Here is a 25,657-nt window from a genome sequence, read left to right on the forward strand (position 1 = left end):
CGCATTTTTCTAGCAGGAAGAACGGCAATGTGGTTAAGAGGAGGGGTGGTCAAGTAGGAGAATAGAAGTGAAAGCTGTGTATCCTCCTCATTTCTCTGCACAGGCTTGCTGGCTATATCCAGTAAGTGTGCCCAGATGTGCAGCAGCCCTGCACCCTGGGGTCTCATGAGCAAGAACCTCAGGAGGACCAAGTTACTTCTCCTGCTGTAGAAGCTCAGTGGGAGATGTTGCAACTCTTCTGCCCTTTTGCTCAGATATTTTCTGTGGGAGTCACACTCCTCCCAGACAGATGTGGTCCTGGTCACTCTGATAAGTGACCACACATTTGGTGTTAGCCGTAAGTGCTGTGCACTTGCTTGACTTCATCACCTGGAGTAGCTTCTCTGATTTGGAGAGCAGTACCAATGAGGTAAAGTTAAAAGGTGCAGGGATGGTGGGCAATTAGAAGAGAATAGGGAACATCCTGGATATCTTATCATGCAAAAAACCCACATGTTCCAATTCCTTGCCCAAAGAAAAAAAAAGTAAAAAGTAAGAACGGCTCTTTCAAATAGTGGCATTATTTATTATTCTGTGGCTGAGACTGGTGGTAATATAAATCTTCCTTCATTTACTATAATGTTGGAGTTAACTATACGTGGAATGATAGCCCAGCTCCCTAGAAAGACTCCTTGGAACTGAATGTGTGCTTACATACTTCTTGCTGTGATGTGTGCTTTGCTCTTTGTACTGTGTGAAGCAAAAAGAGATTTATTACCTTAATTTAACTTTTTTTTCCATTGCTCTTTTAGGAGTTTCTTTAAAGCTTTTTCGCTTATTGGAGAAACTCAGGAACGTGAGAGAGTTTTAATCCACTTCTCCAGCAGATATTACCAGTGCAACCCAAATGCCATTTCTTCTCAAGGTAATTTTGTTTCTGATACTGAAGTCTTTGCTTGTTGCTGTCTCCTTTCATTCTCACCTTCAATAGCACATATGGTGTATGGTTGGAAAATGAAGCTATTTGGGTATTGTATCACACTTTAGAGACTGTCTCAGGTAAGCATCAAAACCCTCAGCAGGAAAGGTATTTAGACCACTTCAGTATAAATCCTCGGTTGTGACACCTCCAGATTTGTCCACTGTTGTAGTTTCTGGTCTCGCTGGCTTTGGTGTGTGGGTACTTCTACTTGAGCTGCACTCATGTGGATAAAAATAGGTCCCATGTCAGGTGGAAGAGAGGCTGTTCACTTTCTGTGCTCCATTCAGCACTTGTGTCTGCATGCGCTGGCATCAAGCATGCCAATTCTTGCCAGTTGTGGGGGTGAATTTTGGGTGCTGTATCCAGACCTTGGCATGGTTTCATCTTGACTAGCTAACATCAGTCAGAGCGCTCCTCCTTGCCAATATTTTCAGTCAGTTTGGAAATAGATGATGGAAACAAACAAGAACATAGATCAAACCTGAGAAGACTGGGATTGCAGAAGAGGACAAACTGTCTGTTGGCATAAACTGCTGTGTTCAGCCAGACATGCTGGCAGAGTCTTGTGGCCCTGTGATAGCAGCACACGCTGATTACACACTGAAGGAGGAGGTTGAAAAAGAAGGCAGTAGGTTTAGCTGCACCTTTATTTTCATGTGTAAGTGAGAAAGAGCTTAAGAGGAGTAAGCCAGGATCTACTTCTGTGCTGTCTCTGTCCTCTGCCTATTGCCTTTCTTATTTCAAGATACTGTAGGCAGTCAGGTAGAACAAGCGCATCATGTCCAGAGTGAAATAGTAACTTGCCTGATGATGTGGCCTGCCTTCCTCTAGTCCAGGGTGCAAGAGGGAAACTGTGACTTTGGACCCTGATTAAATGTTTAAATCCTGCATGCTTAACCCAGGACTTTAGTAGTATGTGTGGTTTGGGCACCACAATATAAGACTATCAGAAGGTATCCTGAAAAAGGATATGAAGATGGAGAAGAGTCTAGGGGGGAAGCCAGATGGGGAACAGTGAGAACACATAGTTTGCAGAGCTTGGAGAAGAGGAGCCTGAGGGGAGACATCATTGCAGTCTACATCTTCCTCATAAGGAAGGAGGAAGGGCTCGCACTGATCTCTGTGGTGACCAGTGATGGGAGCTAAGGGAATGGCCTGTAGTTGTGTCAGCAGAGGTTTAGGCTGGACATTAGAGAGGGGTTCTTCTCCCAGTGGATGGTTGGGCTCTGGAACAGGCTCCCCAGGGAAGTGGTCACAGCACCAGCCTGGAAGAGCTCAAGAAGTGTTTGGACACTGCTTTTAATCACATGCTGTGATTCTTAGGAATATCCTGTGCAGAGCCAGAGCTGAACTTTAGAGGCTTCCCCTTCTCCATGATCCTTGTAGGGCAACTTCTAAACTTGCTTGGAAAATTTGTTCAAAAAGGGCTTAAAGTACTACTACTTTTCCTGAGTGGGCACAAAGAAGAACTTGACAAAAGTTCCCAGAATGTTCACAACCAAACTTTCCTAACAAACCTTAGAAGTTAGGAATTTAGCAGAATTAAAAAAAAACCAAAAACATTTAATCAAAATAAAGCTTTTCATAGAGCACTGACTTAGCAAACTTTACTTATCCAACCTTAATTACCCATATTTCAGAAAATGGAAATTAGAAAAGAAATGGAAAGTAGAAAAGAAGAAAAAGAGACAAAAAGAGTGAGAAACAAGATATAGCTAGTACCTTGCTTCCTAGTGTTTCAGCTGCCATAAAATCCAAGGACAAGAGGGACACAATCACATATCCTGGGGCCTGCTCTGGCTTCCTGTGGCAGACTTTCTCCCAGGGGACCTTCCAGTCATCTGGCCCAGGGTTTGACTGGGGCACCAGGGCAGGGTGTGGGATGTTGTTTTTAGTGTCCCAGTGATTAGTGGCAGTTCTGAACTAGAGGCTCCAGAGAGTGGGGTGTGGAGCGGTGCACCATCCCATTTTCTGCAGAGCTGTTCCCCCTACACACATATTTCAGTTGTTTTGAGCCAGTAATCGTTTTCTTCAGTCTCCCAGTCCTCTAACTCTATTCCATGGTTCTATGAATCTGGATTATTGCTGAGGACCTTGGCCACAAAACCAGCTTAGAAACCCCTGGAGTGCTCTCTATCCAATGTGGAGCCAAGGCAGCATAAATAACTGACTGTGCTTCTCCAAAATTAGGTCTAATTGAGCTCTGAATGAGGACTGAGCCAGAGGGGGTGAAAAACAGGGTACCCTGCTGCACCCACTCTTTGCACAAGAATGAATGTATCTTAATTTTCCGTTTCTGCACTGAAGTTAGTGAAGAAGGTGTTGATTCGGACTATAATATTGGCATTAGCAAGCTAAGAGTGATAGCGTGATTTCCTGTCTTGCTTGTCTCATCCATGGGTGCTACAAGACAGTTTTGACAGTTACTAAAGGATGAAAGAAAGACTGTTCTGGTTTGGTAGCTGTGTGATGACCTCATTGTTCATTTATTTAATTATGTGTATTCTTGATAAAACAGATTCTTATAAAGGGAACAGACTCAATTAGTCTGTGAGTCTCAGTTTCAGCTCCTTAAAGGTCCAGATGTGGTTTTGCATGTGACTCTGGTTATTTCTCTTTCTGCAGATGGAGTTCACTGTCTCACGTGTGCCATGATGCTGCTGAACACAGACCTTCATGGCCATGTGAGTATGCACAGCTTTGTGTAGACTACTCCTCTCCACACCATGCTGGGACAGGGTGGTCTTGTGGCAGTCCCTGTGCCTGTGGCCTTCTTCTAAAGCCCCTGCAGACAGCAAACAGTGAGAAGGCTGCACTCCTAGGCTGTTGTCCTGGGCAGGCCTTTCCAGCATGTCTTGATCACGCATGTATAAATTGGCATTGTGCCTGGCATTGCCATAATGTTTGAGCATACTCCCTGTCCTCAGGCCTGTCTTTCTGGTGTGCTTACCATGCTTTCTGCAGCAGGCCCTGACTGGGAAGCTGTGCTTGATATTGTCTTCCCATTTACAGTAGGTACAAACATGTGGGAAGGCAGAATAAAGATGGGAGATGAAGAAGTTCTGGGAAGGCCACAAAGGGAAGGTGGTGGTTGCAGGCATTCAGTTGCAGGGGGCAGATCTGGTGGAAGCAGAATTTTGCACAAATGATGAATGTACTCAGAGCCAAGAGAATGGAGGGGGCATGTGGGCATGCTGAGTGGCAGCCCTGTGTTCCTGCACTGCACATCCACTGCCTGTGTGGGTGAAATAATATTCTGGTTTGAGTCCTCTTAATCAGGCTGCTGCAGGATACCAGCAGCCTTAGGATGGGTATTTCAGCACCCATGGTTCTGAGAACATACACCTGCTATGCAAGGTATTCCCATGCTGATGGGAAGCTTCCTTTGCCCTGGAGTTAGGATGGAGTGTGTAAAAACACAGGAAGCATGGCATGATAGTGTGCAAAAGCAGTGGCTTCAGCCAGGTGGCTCTGGGGCTTCTCTCTGGCTCTCCACTGCACTTGCAAGGGCTCTTTCAGGAGTGTGTCCCTTGGGAACTGTTAGACATTAAGGGTGTTGGGCAGCAGGACATGGAGGCACCCTGGGTCTGATTCATGGGCTACTTTAGCCCCTGTGGGGGTACAGATAATAAAACCAAGACTTGAGTATTCACAAGGAGTTCTGAGACCCACCTCCCATTAACTGAATGCCTTTGTCTGAAGGTTGTGGAAGAAGGAGGGAGTAGGGAGTTGTGAAGAGTTTTTTTCTACGAAGGCTTAGCCTTCCCTACTGAAGGGTGTGTCAGTCATGTGTGAATGTGAGCAGAGGGTACAGGAATGTGCCCCAGTTTGTCTCTTGGCACACATGGCTTCTCTTGAGCACACCTCAGTGTTTCTGCACAGGTATCCTGTGGGAACTGAATGGTCAAATAAGAGATTTTTAGGCTTCAGGCATTAGCTTGAACCTGTGCGAAACTAAGTCACAGAACCTTTTTGCTCTGGCCTGAGAAACCACAAGAAGGAATCCAAACAGTTCTTGGAGAGGGAAAAAAAGGTATGCAGATGTTGTTTGGATCCTTGTTTACTTGCAAGAAACAGTCAAGGGGTGGTGTTCCTAATTGTCCAGCAATGGTGATGTGTTGGTTTAATGACCAGTGAAAGGTTTACCTTTTTGGACCTTCTTGGAACTGTCTATAAAAGAAGATCTAGAAGAATAAAACTCGCTCTCTTTTGCAACCAAGCTAAGAGTTGTACTTGCACTGTTCCTAATGTAGTGTGACAGTATCCCACTCCCCAGAGTGGCGGGCAGTCTGGAGCTCCTGCTTTACAGGCTACCTGGTCTCACAGTCCAAGGAAGGAGACCAAACAATGGTCACATATCAGCATGACAGCAATTCCCATTGCTCCCTGTGATGCTTTAGTGGGCCCTACAGTCTTCAGTAGGTACTGGAATAAATGACCCATCATTGCTGCTGCTGAATCTGGTTGTTGCAGTGTGTGGCTTTGGAGGCTTATCCCACTGGCAGTTGGCAGTGTGTTGTTATGTATATGCAGCTGTAGTATTTGCCAGACTCCCGCTTGTGTTATGTCCATGAGTGTGTCATCATGCTCCCTCCAGCCCCTCTGATTTCCTCTAATTTTGGTCTTCCTCTTACTGCTTTGCATTTTTCCACATAGGTGGTAAGTTTGGCATTTTTGACTGGGAATGCAGCCCTTGCAAATATGCCTCATTGCCTGTTTCCTAGCAAAGATAATGCTTTGCCCCGTTCTTGCCAGTATTCTGCTAGAGCAGGAAGCACATGAGTCACATGGCTTGTCTATACACTGAGCTCTTATTTGTTACTGACATACTGATTGTAAGCACAGGCACTTTTATTTCACAATCAGCTCCACTGCTTTTAGGGCTGTAATGCAGCTGCTCTGCCTTCAGTTTACTTGCCTTTAACTCTTAAAGTAACTTTGTCTTAAGTAAGACAAACTCTTACTTATCCATTTTATTTTCCCTGTCTTGTCACACTTCTGTTTGTAACTAAACCGTTTTTGCTAGGTGTGTCTTGGAAATGCACGCTTCCTTCTCTGTGCAGAGGTCATCACCCACAAAGGTGCTAGAGTGTTTTAAGGTATCTCTAGACCACCAGGCACACCTGTGGAACCTCTGTGGCACTGTATGGAGATGTTAGCTTTGGTCCTGCAGCAAAACAGCCATTTTTCTGCAATGCCACATTGCTGTTGGCTTTGGTCAGCATGGAGAAACTACAAAGTGCTGTATGGAGGAAACAAATAGAAATAGGCTGAAGTTGCAGAGAAAAAGGAAAGCACTTATAAGTCTACTAGACCAGCTCCAGCCTGCACCTGAAGACCGAAGTTATGAGTTGTGTTCTATAAGCTTTGCAAACACAGAGCCAGAGTTGCAGACCATCTATGTTGTCAGGAGCCATCCTGTTGTGGGCTGCCATGACTTGTTCCAGGGTTACTGCTTGCCTGGCTTTCTGTGGGTTTGTGCTGGCTGTAGGCTATGGGATCTTCTTTATTGGCTAGATGAGGCTGATGGTCAAGATTTGGTGGTTTTCCTGGTCATACATTATGGAAGGGAAATGGAGGATATGCACTTTTTGCTGTCGTGTAACTCTTAACATTGAATGACCTGTATTACCAACTGGTGCCCTTCCTTGAGCTCCAGTCCTGGAGTCCCTTAATTTTGGATCCTGCTCCTAGCCCAAAACAAAGCTCACACAGAGTTCTTCTATTGTATTTCTACAGACAAAGCATGCCCTGACACTGGAAAAGTCTTCACTTCTATCTCCTAACTAACAGTGGTGCTATCCTCAAAGTTACCATGACCATCACAGATTCCTGTTTTCTCCTCTGTCTACAGCATGTTTCACCACTCATCTCAGGCTGCTTTCCTTTTCTCAGATGTCTTTGGTGTCCTTTTTCATCAGTGCAGTGTTGTAATTGTTGCCCGCTCACAAGGCTCCCCGCATGCTAAGCGAGGGCCTTCTAGCACGTGGGGGACAAGTACACACTTTCTCTGAGGGGTCATGGAGATGAGGATTCAAGAGCAGTTTAGAGTAGCCTCAGATCTCTGGGTGTAGTTCAGCTCCTCCACAGACATGTAGGAGCAGCCAAACTGGTCCTTTCCATTTGTGGCTTATTTGGGCGACTTCCAGTCAGAGACTTAGACGGGAAGAGAGGAAAGAAGTGAGACTGTGGAAGTGTCAAAGCGGCCTTAGCTTGTGAATCAGAAAAGGTAATGGCCACACCTGGGCATCGCACTCCAACTCAGGGCAGTTGCCACTGAAAGGGAGCATTGGAAATTATAAGAGAAAGGTCTAGAAAGGGCCTCAGTCACGTGTTCCCTCACGTGACTGAGTCATGGTGCCCCACAGCAGATTTAAGTAGACCTTTTCCATTAGAGACTGATAGAGCTTCTGGAGACATGGGGATATAAGGCACCATGCAAATACCAGAGATCTTCATCATTGTCCTTTTTATTACCTCCAGTATTAAGCTGGGGTTTTTTGGGGGGGTGTGAGTGAGCCTTTGGGTGCAAAAGTATTTTTCCTTTTCTAGCTATATGCATACAAGGATGCTTATCTATGAGTAATCTCATGAATGCATTCTTAGTGCTGCCTGCCTTGGGCTTAAAGGAGAGCAGGAAGATGCATTTAATCTGATGTTGCTTGTTCCTGTCGTTTTGGAAAGCAGCAGGAATATGATGTTGTGTTTCTCTGACACTCCTTTCAGAACATTGGGAAAAAGATGACCTGCCAAGAATTCATTGCTAACCTCCAGGGGATGAACGATGGCAAAGACTTCCCGAGAGGGCTCTTGAAGGTAAGGAATTAACTGCAGAATGTGGGTTTCATTTTTAGTGAAAGATGGTTCAAAACAGAACACCCATCTTGCATTTTCTGAATCTTAATTGTCAAACATGACAAGTGATGAGCATGTTTCTCCTCCCAGAACACACATAATATATATAATGTTTATTCTCTTGTTTTCCTTCTTGTCTTCACTTGATAGTGAAGGAGACTCTCTGCAGCACAGAGGGGTGAAACTGAGCTGCAGCAGGTCTCACCCCAGAGATGTGTGCCTTGTAAACTCATGTGGTCATGCCAACCCAGAGTGCTGTCTCCTGATTACAGCAGACTGAAGCAGCCAGTTGGCTCAGAATGCAAATACATAAAGGCTAAGCCGGATCTCTGTGTACAATCTGGAAGGCGTGTGTGTTTTTTCATCAAAGGTGCTTTGGGGTATTCACATTAGAGCTGGAGATGTAATTTCAGATTATAATGTGCTGTCTGGCACAGGCAGCATTGCTTCAGCTTTTGTTCATTAAGTTAGTGCCAGGAGTTAATCTGAAGAATGAGGGAAGAGGCTGAGCAGACAAACCTTGTTTTATTGTCAGTAATAATGGGAATGTTTCGCTTCTTTTTTGTCTGATTGCTAGCATGAAACAGCACTTTGTTTAAATGAAGACAGGTGTGCATACACTGGAGTTCATAATTTATTTATTTTTTTGTAATGGAAATAAAAATAAGAGGCTTCCACATCTGAGAGCTGACCCAATACCTATTGAAGCAAACCAGATGAGTTGCCATCTCTTCTGTAGGTTTTATGTCAGGACCATTTTGAAATACAGATGTGCCTGCATAGTTGAAAGCAGCAGAGTTTGTCTTCTAGTATTGGTAATTTCTTCATTTTCTTAATTTTCTTCAGGGAACTTTTTGTTGGGCCTCCTGCTTCAATTCTCACTAAGCAATTGGGAATATAAACTCAACCCCCCTTTATTTTAGATTTAATGTATTTAATTTTTGAATCTGTGTATCTGTCAGCAGCCACACTTAAATTATTTTTTCCCCCAAGGAATCTCATTTCTCAGTTTGCCATAGAGGGATGTGTTGAGATTAATTTGCAGGCTAATTACAGCCCTTACTGAATAAATAGATCTCCAGACTGTGTTTAAATAAGCTGAATGTACTGACAAGAGACTTCCACTGGTGCTCACCTGCTGTTTATTTTCCTGCTAACAGAATTATGCAGTTGGGGCTGTACCTTGGTATTTAGTGCTCACCTGGTAATGCTAGGGATGTCTGACTCTTCATCTAAAACAAATACCAGGGCTCAGGATTTTTTGGATGCAGACAAATGGAACAAGTTTGGTATTGGTGTTCCACTTTGCTTAAGGCTTTCTTCCCTTTTCTGTGTGCTGCCTTGATGTCTTGGGGACAGAGATGGCACCCAGCTTTGGTTTCTCATCTGGCTTGTCTGAAGATTTGATGAACTGACCCTTTTTTTTTCAATTTATCAGTGGAGTGGAGTGAGTACGAGTAATTGTGCTACTGTGTTCACAACAGCCATGCTGCCACTACATGTGCAATTATAAAGATTTAACGGAATTAATTTTTGCATTGGTCTCAATAAATTAAGTTCACAGCACTCTGCTTCAGCACAGCACCAAAGTGCATGTGGCTTGCTGCTGCATTAGCTGTGTAGCCACTGAGTGTGGGCGAGGCTGCAAGCCTTCTCCCTGCATCCTTGTCCAGCAGCCTGGGAGAGGAAGAGCAGTTTCCACAGGGTGGCAGTGTGTCCCTGTGGGAGTGAGGTCCTGAGCATCTGCTGGTGAATAATGCAGACCTGTGGGGAAGTAACAGGCCTTTTCTGCCTCTGCAGTCTCCCCTTGTTCTCCTCATGGCCCTGCTGCACCCTTCTATGAAGCTCTGCAACTCTACTGAGCCCCAGGGCAAAGCTGAGCAGTGCTGGAGGGGAGGAAAGGCCAGGTAGAGCTGAGTGTTCATCCAGGGCTTGCAAAGCTCTGTGTAGCATTTACTGTGGATCCAGTTCCCAGACTCAGGGATGCAAATGTGAATGCTTTGGCTATCCAGGACAGCTGGTTGACAGGCATCAGTCAAATGTTGTCTTCAGTCAGTCCCTTCACCCTGGGTGTAGAATACGGCCCTAAGGGTTTTGTCTGTCTAGGAAAATAGCACATCAAGGGCCTGCCATCAACACTGTGAGGAGGAACACACTTCTGTGTGATCAGCCTCAGAAAACTTGGGACATTAGATCAACTTACTCCTTTCTTTCACATCTGTGGGGGAGCTATCTCTATGTTTTCGTAAGTTTTTTTCCAGCAATGAGAACACTTTTGGTACAACACACAAGGCCTTCATGACGTGATTTTCTGTGTGTCACTAGTTGTGCTTTGAGGACAAATATTTCACTCTGGTTTGAAAGTAGAAATGAGAAATGTTAATAAGATCTTTCTCACCTTGTGTCTTGCAGTCTGTTCATTTAGCGTTGAAAATTGTGCTTTTGTACACCTGTCTGCACAAAGATTCATTGCCTTTCCTTTTTCCTCACTCCTTTAGTCAGATCTGAGGTTGCTTTTAAAGTTGGGACCCATAAAAACAAATACATCAAACTGTGATTAAAAGTGCACTTCTCCCCATGGGGTCTGCTTGTAGTATATATGTAGAAAGGGAAGCAATGGCTAGGATCTCACTCCTTGGAAAGCAAACAAAATCAGTGTGACTTTTTGGCAGTGTCAAGAACCTCATTGATTACAATGTAGGAGTGGTTTCTTTCTCACATGCTCACACTAGCTTTAATCTGCTGTAGTGATAACATCTTCACAATGATAGGCTAAGGAATTGTACTGTGTGACCGTGGCCTTCTTCAAAGCTGGGCTTTACAAGATTTTCTGGGATGAGGAGACTGGCTTGGAAAGAGCCTAACTTTAGCCATACATTCTTCCTTAAATTCCTGAGGGCAGTGTGGTCCCCACAAATGAAGTGCTGGTATGGTGCTGGCCATGGTGTTTTCCTTTTGTCAGCTTGAGACAAGATGTGTGGGAGTCCACTCCAGGAAGGTGGCAGTAACAAGGCCTTTCACATGTAAGGAAAGAAAAGTGTCTTCTGTGGTCCACCGAGAGCCTGCAAGAAGGCATAACTGAAGAAATGGATCCCTGTTTTTGCTAGGCAGTGTTCTGGGAGGGGTACTCTGTTGTTAGGCTGTGTCCAAAGTACCACCTGTCCTGTGTAAGTAAATGTCCTCTGTATTCACAGTGTCAAAGACACCTCATTCATGGAATCATGGGCATCACCCACCCTCTGACATGGGCTGACTGGTAGCAGTGCTGCCCCATGATATGACCACTGGATGTGCTGTCATGCCTGGCTGTTTATCTTTTGGTAGGAGGTCATAGCTCTTCCCTGATCTATTATACCATCAAGGAACCTCCATCATGCTGAGGTACCTGGGATGCTCTACAGGGACTTGGCTAGACTCATCCTGTCAGAAGCTGCTGACAGAGGTACAATGCCAAGCTTGCTTAAAGGGTCTGCTTTTTCTCAAAGGCTGTTTTTTGAGTAGGCCTTTTCTCCTGCAGAAGCAGTGTAATGAAGTGACCAAATTAACTTGGAGTTGCTGGTGCTGAACTCTTGTGAAGAACCAGTCTTGATCAGGATTCCTGGTAAATGCAATTTCCTATAAAAGCTGCAAAGTAGGGTTTATCTCATGTTGCTGACAGTTCCCTGCACTTTAATTAAGGGATTTTTTTGCTACTGTCTTTCTGCCTTCTCTCTCTCTCCTTCTTTTTTTAATTCCCTTTGAAAGTCCTCCAATGCAAGCACCCAATTTAAAGAGAGTTAGTGGCATCTTAGTTCATCCATTCCAATGATTTCAGGTATTTAGTGGGGAGAATGAGCATCAGGTGTCTAACTTCTCCCTGCACAGCCTCAGCCCCCCTTTAAGGAGCGTAACTCATACTAATTGGACTGCTGTGTGCACCCTGATTGCTCTCATCAGAAGTCTCTGTACTTCATCCATTTTGTGGCTTTTTGGCAAGAAATTCTCACCTTTGAGGGAAACCCAATACAAGTAGGGGAATGAGAGCATGTGACAGCAGCATGCAAGAATGGCCCCAGGAGGATCACATGGAATGTTCTAACACCCTGCAGCGGAGGGCAGAGGAGGGAGAGGACCAAGTGTCTTTGCTCCATTGAATAAGACAGAGCTCTGCCTCCTTGTTTCTTCCCCAAAATAAATTTTTTTCTTTTAAAAATACTGTTGTTGGAAATAGTATTTTGGGCCATTTCTTACCTGTATGAAGTAGATCTCTTTTGGAAGGCCCCTTTCAGCTGCTAGGAGACAACAGAGTCCAGTCTGGCAGTATGAAAGTCAGGGAATGCAGGATGAAATCATTAATCCTGGTCTTAAACAGTTATTTGTGAAACCCTTCACTCTCAGAGCAGCCACAGATGTGTAGTGACTGTAGGGAGCAACCTGTTTGTTTCCACTCTCCTCCGTCCTTGCTGAGAACCTTCCTGCCATGATAACCTTTGTCTCCCTCAACCTGGAGTTTTTTGGTTGTCGTCATTTGTCCTATTCAAGAGCAATAACCATTTAAAGCATGTCTGTGCAGAACTGAGAACTGGACCAGGTTATGATGGTGTGTGTATTGCTTTGTGTCCCTTGAATTACAGAGATTCCTGACACCTTCCTGACCTGTTGAAATTCAAATATATTTTCTTTTTGCATTTCAGGAACTTACCTCAGTGCATATAAAAAGAAAAAAATCTATAATCTATGTATGTTTTCTCAAGTCAAATAAACGCAGATACTGAGTTGAAGAAAAACTCATAATAGCAAAAGCCTAATACCAATTATGTCTCTAAGCAGGGAAAGCAGAACTTTAAACAAGGCTTAGAATATAAACTTTTTTGAAGGTGATCCAAGAATAAGGATTGCTTTGCATAGTCTAGGGGTAGTACAAGGGATTGCTTGTATTACTAGGAAGCAGGCTGGATTTCAGGATGGACGGACCTGTTCTGCTTTGACAACCTGCATTTCTCTGAATTATTTTTGCTCCTTCAGCCTTTAACCTCTTTACTTTCCAATTATTATTCAAAAGATCTCACCCAGCCTGCCAGGCTTTTGTGTCAGCAAGGAATGAAACCCAAGCAGAGTCAGCTAAGAATTTCCATTGCTACTGGCTGCAATTACGTGGATCAGTACCAGCCTCATAATGAACATTTGGGGGTTTAATTTTCATCAGTGGAGGCAAGCTGTCTGTAGTGTCTTGTCCAGGTGGATCAGACAAGGAAATTGTTTGATGTTTAGGTTCTCCAGCCTGTCAGATACCAAGACCGTCACTTGTCTTCTACTGTAACTGAAATTCATATCAGGTCCCAAGGATCAATGTCATCTGTTGAGTGTGGAGGATACAAACTGGCAGTCTTCAGGAATTATGCACTCTATAGGAATTATGCCACTTTAAAAGAGGAATTTTATGCTCTTTTCAGACTGGGAATTCTCTAATACAATGTCACACATACATTTTAGTCCCTATGACATATTACTCCCACCTCCATGTAGGTAGAAAACAAATTCTGAAAAACATTCTTTGATCTTACACCCACTGATCTGCTTGAAATTTAAGTTCTGTGCTGCATCTCAAGGGAAGGAGGAGTAGGAATATAATTTATACCATATTTTAAAAAAAAAAAAAAGCAGAAGAAGAGAGCACATTCCTTCCACCAGCTTTAGGACTATTGCTGTATAAATCTTTGGTCTTCCTTCCTTCTGTTTGTTGCCACACTTTTCAAATAGCATTGGACTATTCTCTCTCTGACCCAGTCAGACTATTTTCTTTCAAAGAAGAGTACTAGGCTGCTCCTTAAATTCAGGGGTTTTTTTCTTCTTTCTTGTGATGTTAAATGGAATATTTAGTTTCCTTCTGAGGTCACACTTTCTTGGATGATTAAGTATTCACAAGATGAATACAGATATGGGGCAGATCCAAGGCACCAGTTTTCTGTTGACAGATGGGTTCTGGAAGGTGTCAAGAGAGGTGAGAAGGATTTCACCTGCTTTTGGGGAAAGGTAGCTGAACATGACTCCATAGGTAGATGGAATTTTGGAGAAAAGGGATGTCAAAGGCTATGCCTATTTTCCCCCCTTCCATAGTGCAGTGCTTACAGCCACAGGTGACACCCACTTGAAACCTGTGTGGGTCTTAGAGTGGCCTCAATTTCCTTCCTCCCCCTCTCTTCTCCCACTTCTCCCTATTGTGCCTCCTCCCTTTCTTTTTGCCCCATTCCTTTTGCCCTCTTCCTTCTTTTGCCCACTTCCTCTCTCCCCCCTACTTCTTTGTCTTCTGCTTCCTTTTCCTCTTTTTATTTTTGTTGATGTTGTGTTTGCTATTTGAATCAGAGAGATGCCTTGGAGGGTGGATGTTTTCCTTTTTATTTTTTTTTAATGCAGATCTCTGGGGTGAGGGGTTTATTTCAATGACAATTGTTGACAATTGACAATGTCAATTTAGTTGACACTAAACATGCTCACTGCAGGGACAGAGATTGTTTGCAGCTGATCTGAGATAGCTTGTAGACTTTGCATCACTTCTTTAATCACTTCCTATGGGTTTCTGTCACACCTGTGCAGAATTTCAGGGTTTTGATTCTTTTATGGATTTGTTTGAAGTGCTGCTGTTTTCTGTAGCGACATCTGTCAGCTTTAACTTAAGGAACTTGGTGGTCTGTGTTAGTCTGCCTACTGTATGGCTCACTTAATTTCTGTGAGCTCTGTTGACAGCAGATGATAATTCCTTAAAGGAGAAATTCAAGAAGAGGAGCTTTTCCCTTTGGATACTATAGTGCTTTGTCAGGAAGTACAACAACTAGTCTGTGAAACAGCTGTTCTCAAATTTGCTGCATGGAACATGAAGATGGCTGAAGGCATCTCTTCACTTGCAGTGCTAATCAGGATAACATGGTGTATGATTTCTTTGCATACCTGTTATCTAATGACTTGTTTTCATGTCGTTCTGAGCAGGGCACTTACCTTAGGTGGGGTTTCTTTTGGCACAAGATGCAGTGCGGATTACAGATACACAGCAATACAAAGATTCATTTGATCTTTCACCAGTTGTTGTGGTTTTGTCATTCTGCTCACTTCTATGTGCTTATTGATGTAAAAAGTCAGTTGTAAGGACTTGTGCTGTGACCGTGAACTGCTGGTTGTGGAGGTTCTTTTAGCCTTCTTCTCATGTAACATAAACCAGAGATAGCTCAGTTGGCCTTATGCGGTCATCCATCATTCTCCCACCATTCCAGCTGTTACCCTGCTAGGATTTCTGTTGACCTGGTTGCTTGTGTATGTAGAAATGAAGTGGTTGCTCTAGTATTTCTGTTCTTCACAGGAGACATTTAAATTTAATCTTGATTGTCAGCTTCCCCTAGTCAGCAAACCTCAGAAATTGTTATCTTAGTATTACAGGAATTTTACTGTTGATTAGTTTTAAGTTCTAGTTCTGCAGCCATTATGTAAGAGTAGCTTATCCATCAGAATTAACTTTCCCTTTCCTTCCTGTTTTGGAAAGAAGGAAAGATGAAGGACGAAGGAAAGATTTAATGTTGTTTATTTAACAAACAGCATTTAGCGGCGGCGTTAAATAATTCTGCTTTTCTGTGCTACAAAAATATGTTACTGGGTTTTGAGGGTATATTTTAAGTAATTGATATGCATGTGTTTATGTATTTTGTCAGTTTGTGTTGCTTGCATTTGTCATATACATCAGGCTTAAATGATGCTAATGGATTCTTGTGACTTTGTTTGATGACACTGGAGTTCCTTAGAAAAAGTAATGTGGTCCTAAGGTTTGAACCTGAAAAGCCAATATTGAATTTTACTTTGAAGTCTGCAGTTTTTCTTCTTGTGTTGTTGATTTGCTGAATGACATTAGGAAGACCAAGCAAGGACTGAGTACGTTTTGCCTCCCAGGGAAATTTGACTGGTGGGAGGAACAGATGGAAAAGAGCTTATTTCAGGGTAAGTTGGAGCAGCTGCCCATTTCCTCTATGGGTGATGGGGTCTGACATAGTGACAAGAGAAAAGCTTTTGTATGGTTTTAAAAGGATGAGATGGAAGGAATAATAGAGACTCTGTTTTTCTGCTCCTGCATCTATTTTGACCCAAAGTATAAAATTTTCCTGCTGGTTTATAGTTTGTTCTTTAGAGGAACTGATAGGGAGGGTCTCTGTATAGTATCAAAGTCCTTTCGGTCACTGCATTGACTGAATTATTAAACAAAGGGAATTAAACAAAGATTTACATTTGGCCCCTTTCCTACCACCTCTTTGCTGACCTCTGTAGAAAAGGGAGATCCTGAATTCTTAACACACTTGGAGGGTGCCCTGGGTGTAGTCAGCTCTAATTTTTCTGATACTGCACAGCTATTTCAGCCCCTCTTTAAAGACGTCTCTTCTATCTCCCTATTTATGTTAACAAAACAGTTTTCCCTCAGAAATCCCTGTTGCTCAGTTACAGACATAAATCAATCCTGTGTGCATACTAATTTCTAAAATGGTGGGTCTTCTGTGTCCAAGTATGGTCTTCCCCCAGAATAACAATCAGTGTGTACACAGAACACTGGCTCAGTCAGGAGTACATGATGGTATTATCACTTGCAGGTAAAAATCAGGGACACTGGTGAAATCTGGACTGAATTCCCAATCTGAAGATACTTAAGGCTTCAAATGCATGATCTCGGAAGGCTGTTTTTGGGAGAGTGTGTGCTGAGAAGTGTTTTTATATTCAATACTCTGTTGAAAAAAAGAAGAAAGAATATTCTGTCATCCTTGGAGTTTTGGGCTGCTGCAGCAATACACTAGTTCCTTTCTGAAGTAAGGTTTCTGTCCTACCTGAGAATCTGCTAACTTCTGCTCAGAGAATGCTAGATGAAATGCTGCAATTAGGCAGCAGCGATGGTGCTGTGGGCAACAGAAGAGAAATATTGCTTTGATTCAGTCTAGCTTGTGTTTAATTATAAAATTGCTCTGTATAATTGACACTGGCCTAGGTCTGTGTGTGATATTTAGGTAGTATAATTATTTCAAATGTGTTGAGGGTGCTTGGGGAGTTGGCCTTATAAATCTGAGAGCAAGAATAATCTGCTAGGCAGGGGGCTGCTAGGATAGAGAGTGATTTGTGGCCATTTACGTAGCACCTGTCAGGACCTGCTGCTTAGCTCATCTGGAGTGGTTTGACTGCAGTGCAAATTTCCTCTAAGAAGAGATTTTCTTTGAAAAGCTTTCCCACAAGCAGTGGATAATTTCATGTGGGTTAAGTAACATAAAACCTTTTTTGCGAAGTGGCAGAAGTAACTCAGAGCATGATTACTGTCAGAGAAGAAGGTTCCTTTCAGTTATCCTCTATCAATGACAGGTTTGTATAAAAAAGAAGCACATTTGGGATTTGATCTTAATGTATGAGGTAGAGATGGGCTTGCTAGATCTGACTGTTTTGGAAATGAAAATGTATTTTTCTTGTTGGCCAGAAGGGAAGATATATGTGCCTCAAGCAGGACGGAGGCAGAATCTGTGAGGAATCAGAAGTTTCCTACCCCAGGGACAGTTTTTATATTGATATTTAGGCAAGCTGTTCCCTGTTCCACTGACTGCTGTCCTTCAGCAGGATCCACGCAGTCTGTGGGAAGGATATCCACCTTGGGGGCAACATGAGCAAAGGATTAATGCTATCAAAAAGGCTGCTGCACGCTGGGGAGACAGCAGCATCTTTCATGAGCAGGAATGTACCTAGGACCATCATATAGCTGTCTAGCTATTTGCCCTGTAAGGATGTAAATTCCCGATTGCAAGAGACTGAGAAGATGTAACTAGGAGAAAAGTCCATTCAGTTCATATGCATCTTATTTACCCCTGGGTGCTGCTGTGCGCATGACATGGAATAAGCAAACTCGCCTGCTTTCAATGGCTTGGCAGACACAGAATGTGACTCAGATGTGAATGGAGATTGGAGCCTCTTCATGCAGCTTTTGACTGCCTGATGTATCTCAGCACGGGATATTCAACCTCAGCATGCCAGGGCAGCAACACCTCATTGCTGTCTTCATGCACAGACTTGCTCCCTGTGTGTCTTGATGTGAGTGGGATGAGAGCCCTCGTGTCCTCCCACAACCCAACACCACTGCTGCTGTCCTTGCCCTGCCTGGTGATACGGTGGTATGAGGCAGGTTGCTGAACCTGGTGTTAGCCTTGCTGCAGAGTCTTCCAGCTCCTTGTGCACCCTCTGCACAAACTGTTTGCCTTTTCTGGGTTTGGGACAATGTCCCCATTGTCCACTTTTGCCTTGTTGCTCACACAAAGCTGCTCCCCCTGTCCAGTATGTGTCAGCAGCTGTCACGATCCTTTGCTGAGCAGAGTAGAGCACAGCAATCTCCCTCTCTCTCTCTCTCTCTCTCTCTCTCACATTGGAGTGCGTTGCCATGGCAATGCACAGTCTGCTGCACTCTGGGTCTCCAGGAGCCAGAAATGATGGTGCTTTTGCAACATTGAGGTAAACATCTCTCTTTTCCTGTATTTAGTGCATCCACCCTCCGTAAGAGTACCAGCTCCTTTTGGCACCAGCATCCCCTTGCCCCCTGCACAAAGGCAGGTGACTCCAGGCACAGAGATCGTGCCACTGGAGCCAGGTTCTTGTGGGTTGGAGTGGTGCCTCTGGCAGTGGTAGTGGCCCTCCCATCAGTAGAGGGTATATGGGTTTGCTACAAGGGCGAAACGGTGCTACTCGGGAGCTGCATCATTTTGGGGTCAGCCACTGGAACGCATGGTTTACATGTGTAGGGGTACGACTACAGCTCTCCTGGCTGCCGAGTGGGGAGATGAGTCCTTAGCTGCTTGTTCACAGCTCTGCTGCTGGTTTGCACTGATCACCTTGGTAAAGTCATCTCTTTTCCCCTAAGCCCCTTCTAGAGTGTGAAAGTGGTCTTGCTCTCTCTTGCACCTTGGGAAGGCACCCTGAGGACTCTGGCTAATGAGTGCAAACACTGAGAGTTGTGGAAATTTGCTGATTTGTCTCTCTGGGGCTTGCCAGTACTTTGTCATGGTTCTGTGGGTTTTCACTCGTTTCTCTGGTACTTTGAGAATCCATCAGTATTTCTCACATCCAGAAGCCTGTAGCTGGCAGGTGATTGAAGACTCTTTATACACTGTTCTTTGTTATTGCAGGCAGTAATGAGCATGGCAGGCTGTTGCAGGCAGGGAAGTGTGGCCGCGTGAACTGAAAATGAATATCTTGCTTGATCTGCTGGCATTTGTTCCAGCATCTTTCTCTCCACCTCTCTCCCTCTCACTGTTGGTGTGTGTATGAAGGGGGAGTTGATGCTGGAGAGGGGAGTGGAGCAGAGCAGGGGAGGAGTTTCTATCAGCCACTTCTTTTTTTTTTTTTCCTTTTTTTTTTTTTCTCTCCCATCCAGTGACGTGAGCAATGCCTGGAACAATCAGGCTGGCTCCAAACACTGTGCCTGAAGATGCTGGAGAAAACAGCCTAGTGTGCTTTAAGCAAACACTGATTGCTTGAGCCTGGGCTCTCCAGTCATAACCTTTTCCAGTTCCTCGGCAGGGGATTGGGAAGTTTCATTAGCTTTCTTCTTTCCCATCCCATACACTCACTTTTGGAAATGATTGGAGTTAACAGTGTTCAGAGCACCAGCAAAGTCCGGGTGAGAGCCACAGGTTCGGTGAAATACTCCCGTGAAGAATCTCTCTGGCGGCAGTCCCATCGGTCAAAATCTATGAAAATCTCCAACTCCTCTGAGTTTTCTACTAAAGAAAGCAAGGTAAATAATTAAATATTAGCAGTGTCTGCTTGGTTAGGCATGGGGTTAGTGTTGTGAAAAGGTTATGCTTTACAGGATTTAAGATCTGGATGATCTGCAGTGATCACAGAATTGCTGTCAGGTCATGAAAAAAAATCTCTGCATTTCAGGAGAGACCTGAAGGTGAAAGAGCTCTGGTGTTATAATGATCAGGTCTTAGTTGAATGCCCTGTCACTGAGCTTGGTGCAATAGTAAACAGGAAAAACTTGCTAGTGACAGTGCTAGTTGGAGCTCTACTCTTGGGAAATGTGCCAGAGTTGGCAGCTGATGTCCTTGGGATTATCTGTTTAATGGGAATTGTTTTGTGCAGAAAAATAATTTTTACTCCATATCTACAGCTCTGTGGTTTAATAGGTGTTAGTGCTGGGTGAAAATACTGTCTCACTTGAATGCATGATTAAATATTGCTGTCAAATATTTTTTAGGAAGTCATTGTTTGTGCATTTATGGGAATACATTAGTGTATTTTAATGGTTGATAGTACAGGCTATTCCTAGCTGCTACAGTGACTGTGTGCAGCATCTCCTCACCCAGCCCAGCCCAATTATTCAGTTCCTAAGCAAACAACCCTGACTCCATGCAGCATCTTTTTTTTCCCTCATCCCTCTCTCCCACACAATAACTGAGAGGCACCCAGGAACTCCTGGCAAGTGCTTTAAGAGCTGTCTCCCTCTCAGAGGTGCTCCATGTCTCCAAGTGTTGGATGAACTTTATGCAGTGAGCAAAATGTGCCTCTAATTTCCTTCTTATTGCCAGTTGATTCTGACCTTGGGATTAAAAGATAAAACCACTCGAAAAGGTGTGCTGAATCAGGGTGAAATATTTCAAAGCATCAGCCAAGCATTTAACTCGTGCATGCAAAGCAGACGCATGCATGGATCTTCCTCTAGTGTCCCTTCCCTAAATCTCCTATCTGTTTTGTGAGAAATCTACTCTGCTATGGTGAAAAGACCTTAGTGCTGCACAGTAGTTCCTAGCAGATCACTCTCTGCTAGCTTACAGGTTGTATGGCATTTCAGAGCCTGATCTGTGTAACTTGAATCATAGGGTACTGCAACCAGAAATAAATATAAGTATTTTTTTCAGTATGATTTAACAAGGCTCTGTTTTCAGCACCTTAAAAACTATATCTAAGAAAGAGTGTATTGCTGAGTTGGGGCAGGGAAATAGCATGGCCATCATTTTCAGGCTGTTGCTGATGCAGTATGTGCTTCTCCAACAAATACCAAAGTAAAGACTGCATCTTGCAGGTGCTCTGGGACCCTGTTCTCTTTCACCCTAAGCATGGAAATAATTGTGCGGTACTTGGTGGGAGGATTTATGCATGAAAATTCTCCTGCATATGGTAAAAGCTCAAGTCTTTTGACACTGGATGAATTACTTAATCTCCACATCTTCCCTCTTCCCAGGCTTTGTGTCCACTGTGTATGCACGGTGTAGCGTTCTCAGGGCAGCGACTTTCTCCCAGGGATGGTGTCTGACACAGTTAACTACTGCAGTAATGAAAGCTCTGTGTTCATTCCTCTGTGGAATTCACATTTCTTCCTTCTAAGTGCTGTAGGTTGTTATTTGAAAGATATCCAGTTATTTTCCTGCATATCTCAATAAGATGGAAAGAACACTGCAGCTTCAGTTTGTTATGTTCCTTTTTTCAAACAGAGGTTTTTGTGTCTGTAGGGCATCTAAGATGTGTGAAAGCTGTGTTATGGAGGGCTGAGAAGATCCCTGCATTCCCTTCAGTGGTGCATGCCTGGCTGATGACAAGTGGCTCTGCAAGTGATTGATCTTGTGATTTTGGACAGTCCTGTTCTTTACACCTCTCTGTTTCCCCTTCTGATCTTTGTCTGCCCATTTATTTTGCCCATTTATTTTCCAGACATACTTTAGAGAACTGATTTATAATTGAACTTTGGCTCTTCAATACTGTTGTGTTGGTGGAAGAACCTGGAGGTTGTTAATCTGTAGTGTAGCAAAGGAGCTCTTTCTGTTAGTGTAAGTGTGCATATGTGTTCGTGCATCACTTCTCAGGAAATGTCTTCAATTCTAGGTTGGGCTTTTCTGGACACATATGCCACGTAGATCTCCTCAGTCTTAAGTAAGGTTTGGTTTGTAGACTTGTCCTCTGCATATCTCTGTGGGTGTGTCTCCCTCTTTGTGTCTGGACTGCCTTGTATTTTATCTGCTCCCCATAGAAAGTGATTGCAATGCTCAAGACCTGTTTCTGTGACTGCTTCAGTTGACTTTGGGCAGGAGATTTAAATCATTTGTGCCTCAGAAACATACTCCGCTTTTACTTTTCACTTATGTGACTCAGCCTATTTTGGTAAGCTAGAGAGTATTGTGTGTCCCCATGCTTTAGTTGTATGAACAAAGCACCAACATGGTGCCTGCAGATGAGGTTTGCCTACTGCCAGTGTCTGAGAAGCCAAGAAGCCCAAGTGCCTTTCATCTCTTTGACACACATCAGGTAGTGCCTCTGTGTGGAGTGGCTTCACTCGGGGGGTGCATCCTGAGTGTGTATTAGAGGCAGGCACCACAGCTTTAGACCAGCAGGAGAACCTGTGAAAAGGATACTGTGAATTCTGTACCATTGTTCTCTGGAGGGCAGGCTCAAGTCCAGACTGCATGCAAGGTGAGTCAAAGGATCTTAGGATCATCCGTGTGACCCAGCATTGTCAGTAGACTCTTTTTCTGACAGACTTCTTTTCTGCAGCCAGGGACTGAATTGCCAAGTATTTGCACCTGTCCTGCCTGCAAATGCACAGGGCCAGTAAAACAGGTTGAAATAGGCTGTGTAGGTGCTCCACTATCAAGAAGTACTTCTCTAGCCTTTACTCTATTTTTCTGTAATAATTCAGTATGCTGCCTTTATAATAACACTGATGAAACACTTCAGCAAGTACAGAAAAAAATCTTTTCAAACAAGTGTGTATCAAGGCAGAGGACACATTTCTTGTGTGGCATTAATTTCTTGGCTCTCAGGAGCCACAGCTAACCATCCTTTTCTCTTTTATGATGCTGTATCTGGCACAATCTTTCTTTCCTTTTTTTTCTTTCTCCCCCTCCCCCTCCTTCCCCATACAAACCAGATTTTTAACAGAGGAGTTTCTCTTCGAAATGTTCTCCTCCTGTTGGTGACGCACTTGAAATTCCCTGGGTGAAATGATCTCCTTTCCTTCCCCCTAAAACATTCCTATCAACCCTATCTCCTCCTACACCAAAACAACATTCATCGGTTCCATATGCTGCTGAACAGCTCTGTGCTGTTCTATGAATAATGTATGCTGGCTTATTAGAAGAACGTTTGTTGTACAAACCAGTGGAATTTAAAATTGAGAGCAATATCAGCAGACATGCAATGCCATGCACTAATGCACAAGCTTCTTGGGGTACTGTTCTGGCATCCTTGCTGCATCCCCATCAGAGAGGGGGAGAATGCATGAGAAATCAAATGTGTGTGGGCTTTGAATCTGGCAGTGAGCTACAGGCACTCGGTGATCAGAACCCTTATCCTCCCCTTGCCAGGTGTTATAGATCTGTGCATGAGGACAGGAGAAAATGTCAAAATCTGGGTTTTGAGGGAGGGTGGAAAATAGCAGGTGGTGGAGTAATATACATCTATATTCTGAGTGAGGGCCAGCCTTCAGGTAGTCACCTAAACAGCAGGCTATGAGTGGTATATAGCAACATGTTGCTCTCCATCCAAACCTGGCAGAAGGCAGTGATACAGAGCTACGCCCTGGTCCAAAGGATGAGCACACCAACACCTATTGGGACTCCATGCAGACGCCTGTGTTGTCTAGTATCTGTTACCCCTGTAATCTGTTTTATTTTTGTAGACTTCTGCTACTTCAGTTGTTTTTTCTCCCTCCAGTAAAGCACATATGGCAGGAGTTGGAGCTGATGCCTGTCTGACTGCTCACCTCCAAAGGGCAAAGCCTATGGACAGGTGCAGAGTGACTGGGGAAGGTGTTGTGACTGAAAAGACTGAGCATGTCTTTGCCCAGAGGTGTATATGGGGCTTCCTTGTTGCTTGGAGTCAACCATGCCATCCATTATCAGCTGAAGGTGAAGAAGTGTATCCAGGCAGGGCTGCTTTTGGCAGTGGCAGCAGGGAAGTGTGACAAGGGCCTGGCACCACACGTGCATCCCTGGCCTGGGGTCATCAAAAGCCACCTAGGCTATCCTCTGCAAGGGTCAGATGATCATTCCTCCAACAATGACTCCAAAAATCAAGGGGGAACTGGTTGCAAGCAAAGACCACAGGGACAAGAACTGGAAAAGACAGTCTGGGTCATCTGTGCTGTCTCTATGACCTTAATTTTGGTTTTGCCTGTTTACCAGCTCACAGGAGGTGTTTCTGGCTCCTTTTCTATGCGTGGAACAGGTGTAAAAATTGTGTGGTGTATTCCTTTCCCGCTTGGCAGGCTTTTCTGTATGGGCTAGTGCAAACAGAAAGTCAGTAGCTTGCTTCAAGAGCCAGCCCTATGTTGCTGTTCGAGAGGAGGAATTGTACAGCGCTTTGGGATCTCTTCAAGTACCTTGCACCCTGCTGGCCGGGCTTTGGAGGCTTTGTGCCTCCTTGTAACTTAGATGATTTACTACTCTCAGTATCTGGGTAATTTGCTATGTCTTTGTCCCTGTGTACACACCTGGTTGTGCCTTTCTTTTGTGCACTGCTGCTGCATGCAGAGGCTGACTCACAGCATAACCGGCAGGCAGCAGGTGACAAGAGCAGCCTGTTTAAGTGGGTCCAGTGGTTCCTGCATGCGACAAGATTTTGAGGAAGGTGAGGCTGGTGAATGACCTTTCTTCCCTTGGTAGCTTTGTAAAATGAACAGGAGTTTTCAGAAGCATTCTCTCCATAGTTTGGTTTTTCTTTCCAGTTGCAATAAAAGTACCAACTAGTGAGAGCTTGTGAAAATCTGGGGTTTTTGTGGACCTGCTTGATTACCAAAGGGGAAATGGGGGTGGAATGATGCAGTTTTTTAAAGTTACAGCCTTCCACTTAAAAAGTGAAGTGTTTCTTGGCTAGTTTATGAACAAATACAAACAAATCCCACAAACACATAACAAATCTCACTTTTTTTTTACATTGCAGTCTTCTAAGGGTCAAATTTGAGCTGTAGAAAACAGCATTGGAGTTAAAACAAGGAAGGTGCCTAGGATTTTGCCTACTGTTCTGCTTTATGCAGCAGTCAATTTATTTTATTCTGACTTCAGAATTGCACTTGTTTCTCCAAGGAGCTTGAAACTGTGTGGAGCCTGAGGTGTGGTGGACCTAGAGATAGCACTTTTCAGGAAGGGGAAGGCTGTAAGCTGTAAGGAATGTGTGTTCTGGGCAGGTGGGATAAAAAGTCAAAGCATTGAAGTCAGACACTGCTGAGTAGCTGGTATCTGGTGGTTTGGATCCTGTCTAGAGCAGCCTTGGGTGACAAAAGAGATAGGAAGTCTTCCCCCTTTCTGACTGGTATCAGTCCAGCTCGGAAGATGACACCTATGCAATACTCATTCTGTCATTCACTGCTGCGGTTCAACTTCCTGTTTTCCGGGTTACGTAGCAAATTTGCCGGACACTTCCCAGGCTAGCAGGTAGGAAGTGGTGATTGTTGTCAATCTGTAAGACTGCTTTAAATGAGAGCTTTTCTTTTCTTTTCTCTCTTTAAATTTTCCAGAGAGAAAACATGAGTTAATAAAACCTGTCCTTGCAGCTAGCTAAGAACAATGAGAATCATGACCACGCCATAACCTCTGATGAGCTTTGTTGCAATTTAGTGAAGCATTTAAGTGCTTGTCTCCACGTTTGTTTGATTTAGTCATACTCTGGAGAAATGTCTATTGTATTGATCTGCTGTGTCAGTCATGGGGAATAGCCATGGAATAAAAAAGAGAGCAGGTGCTGTGCTGTACACGTATGCTTTTGATTGCAAAACATGTCAGGAGGAAATTTTGAAACATCAGACATGAAACATCTCTGAAAGGCTAGTGAGTCCAGCAGCAAGTGCACAGCCTTTCAGCAGTCTCTGCCAGAGAG

The 25,657-nt window shown here is 44.0% G+C and overlaps 1 protein-coding gene across 5 annotated transcripts in view; it reads left to right on the top strand.

Annotated features, from left to right (window-relative positions):
- The window catches only part of PSD3 (pleckstrin and Sec7 domain containing 3), a 121,355-nt gene that overhangs the window by 53,339 nt on the left and 42,359 nt on the right, over positions 1–25,657 (top strand). For all 5 annotated transcript variants that reach the window (XM_015652479.2, XM_015652480.3, XM_015652481.3 and 2 more), the window contains 3 exons: positions 792–904; positions 3,587–3,645; positions 7,688–7,777. In XM_015652479.2, coding sequence (XP_015507965.1) covers positions 792–904; positions 3,587–3,645; positions 7,688–7,777 — 262 coding nt within the window. The remainder of the gene's footprint in view (positions 1–791; positions 905–3,586; positions 3,646–7,687; positions 7,778–25,657) is intronic.

Source organism: Parus major, chromosome Z (assembly GCF_001522545.3).
Source record: "Parus major isolate Abel chromosome Z, Parus_major1.1, whole genome shotgun sequence".
Lineage (NCBI taxonomy): Eukaryota > Metazoa > Chordata > Aves > Passeriformes > Paridae > Parus > Parus major.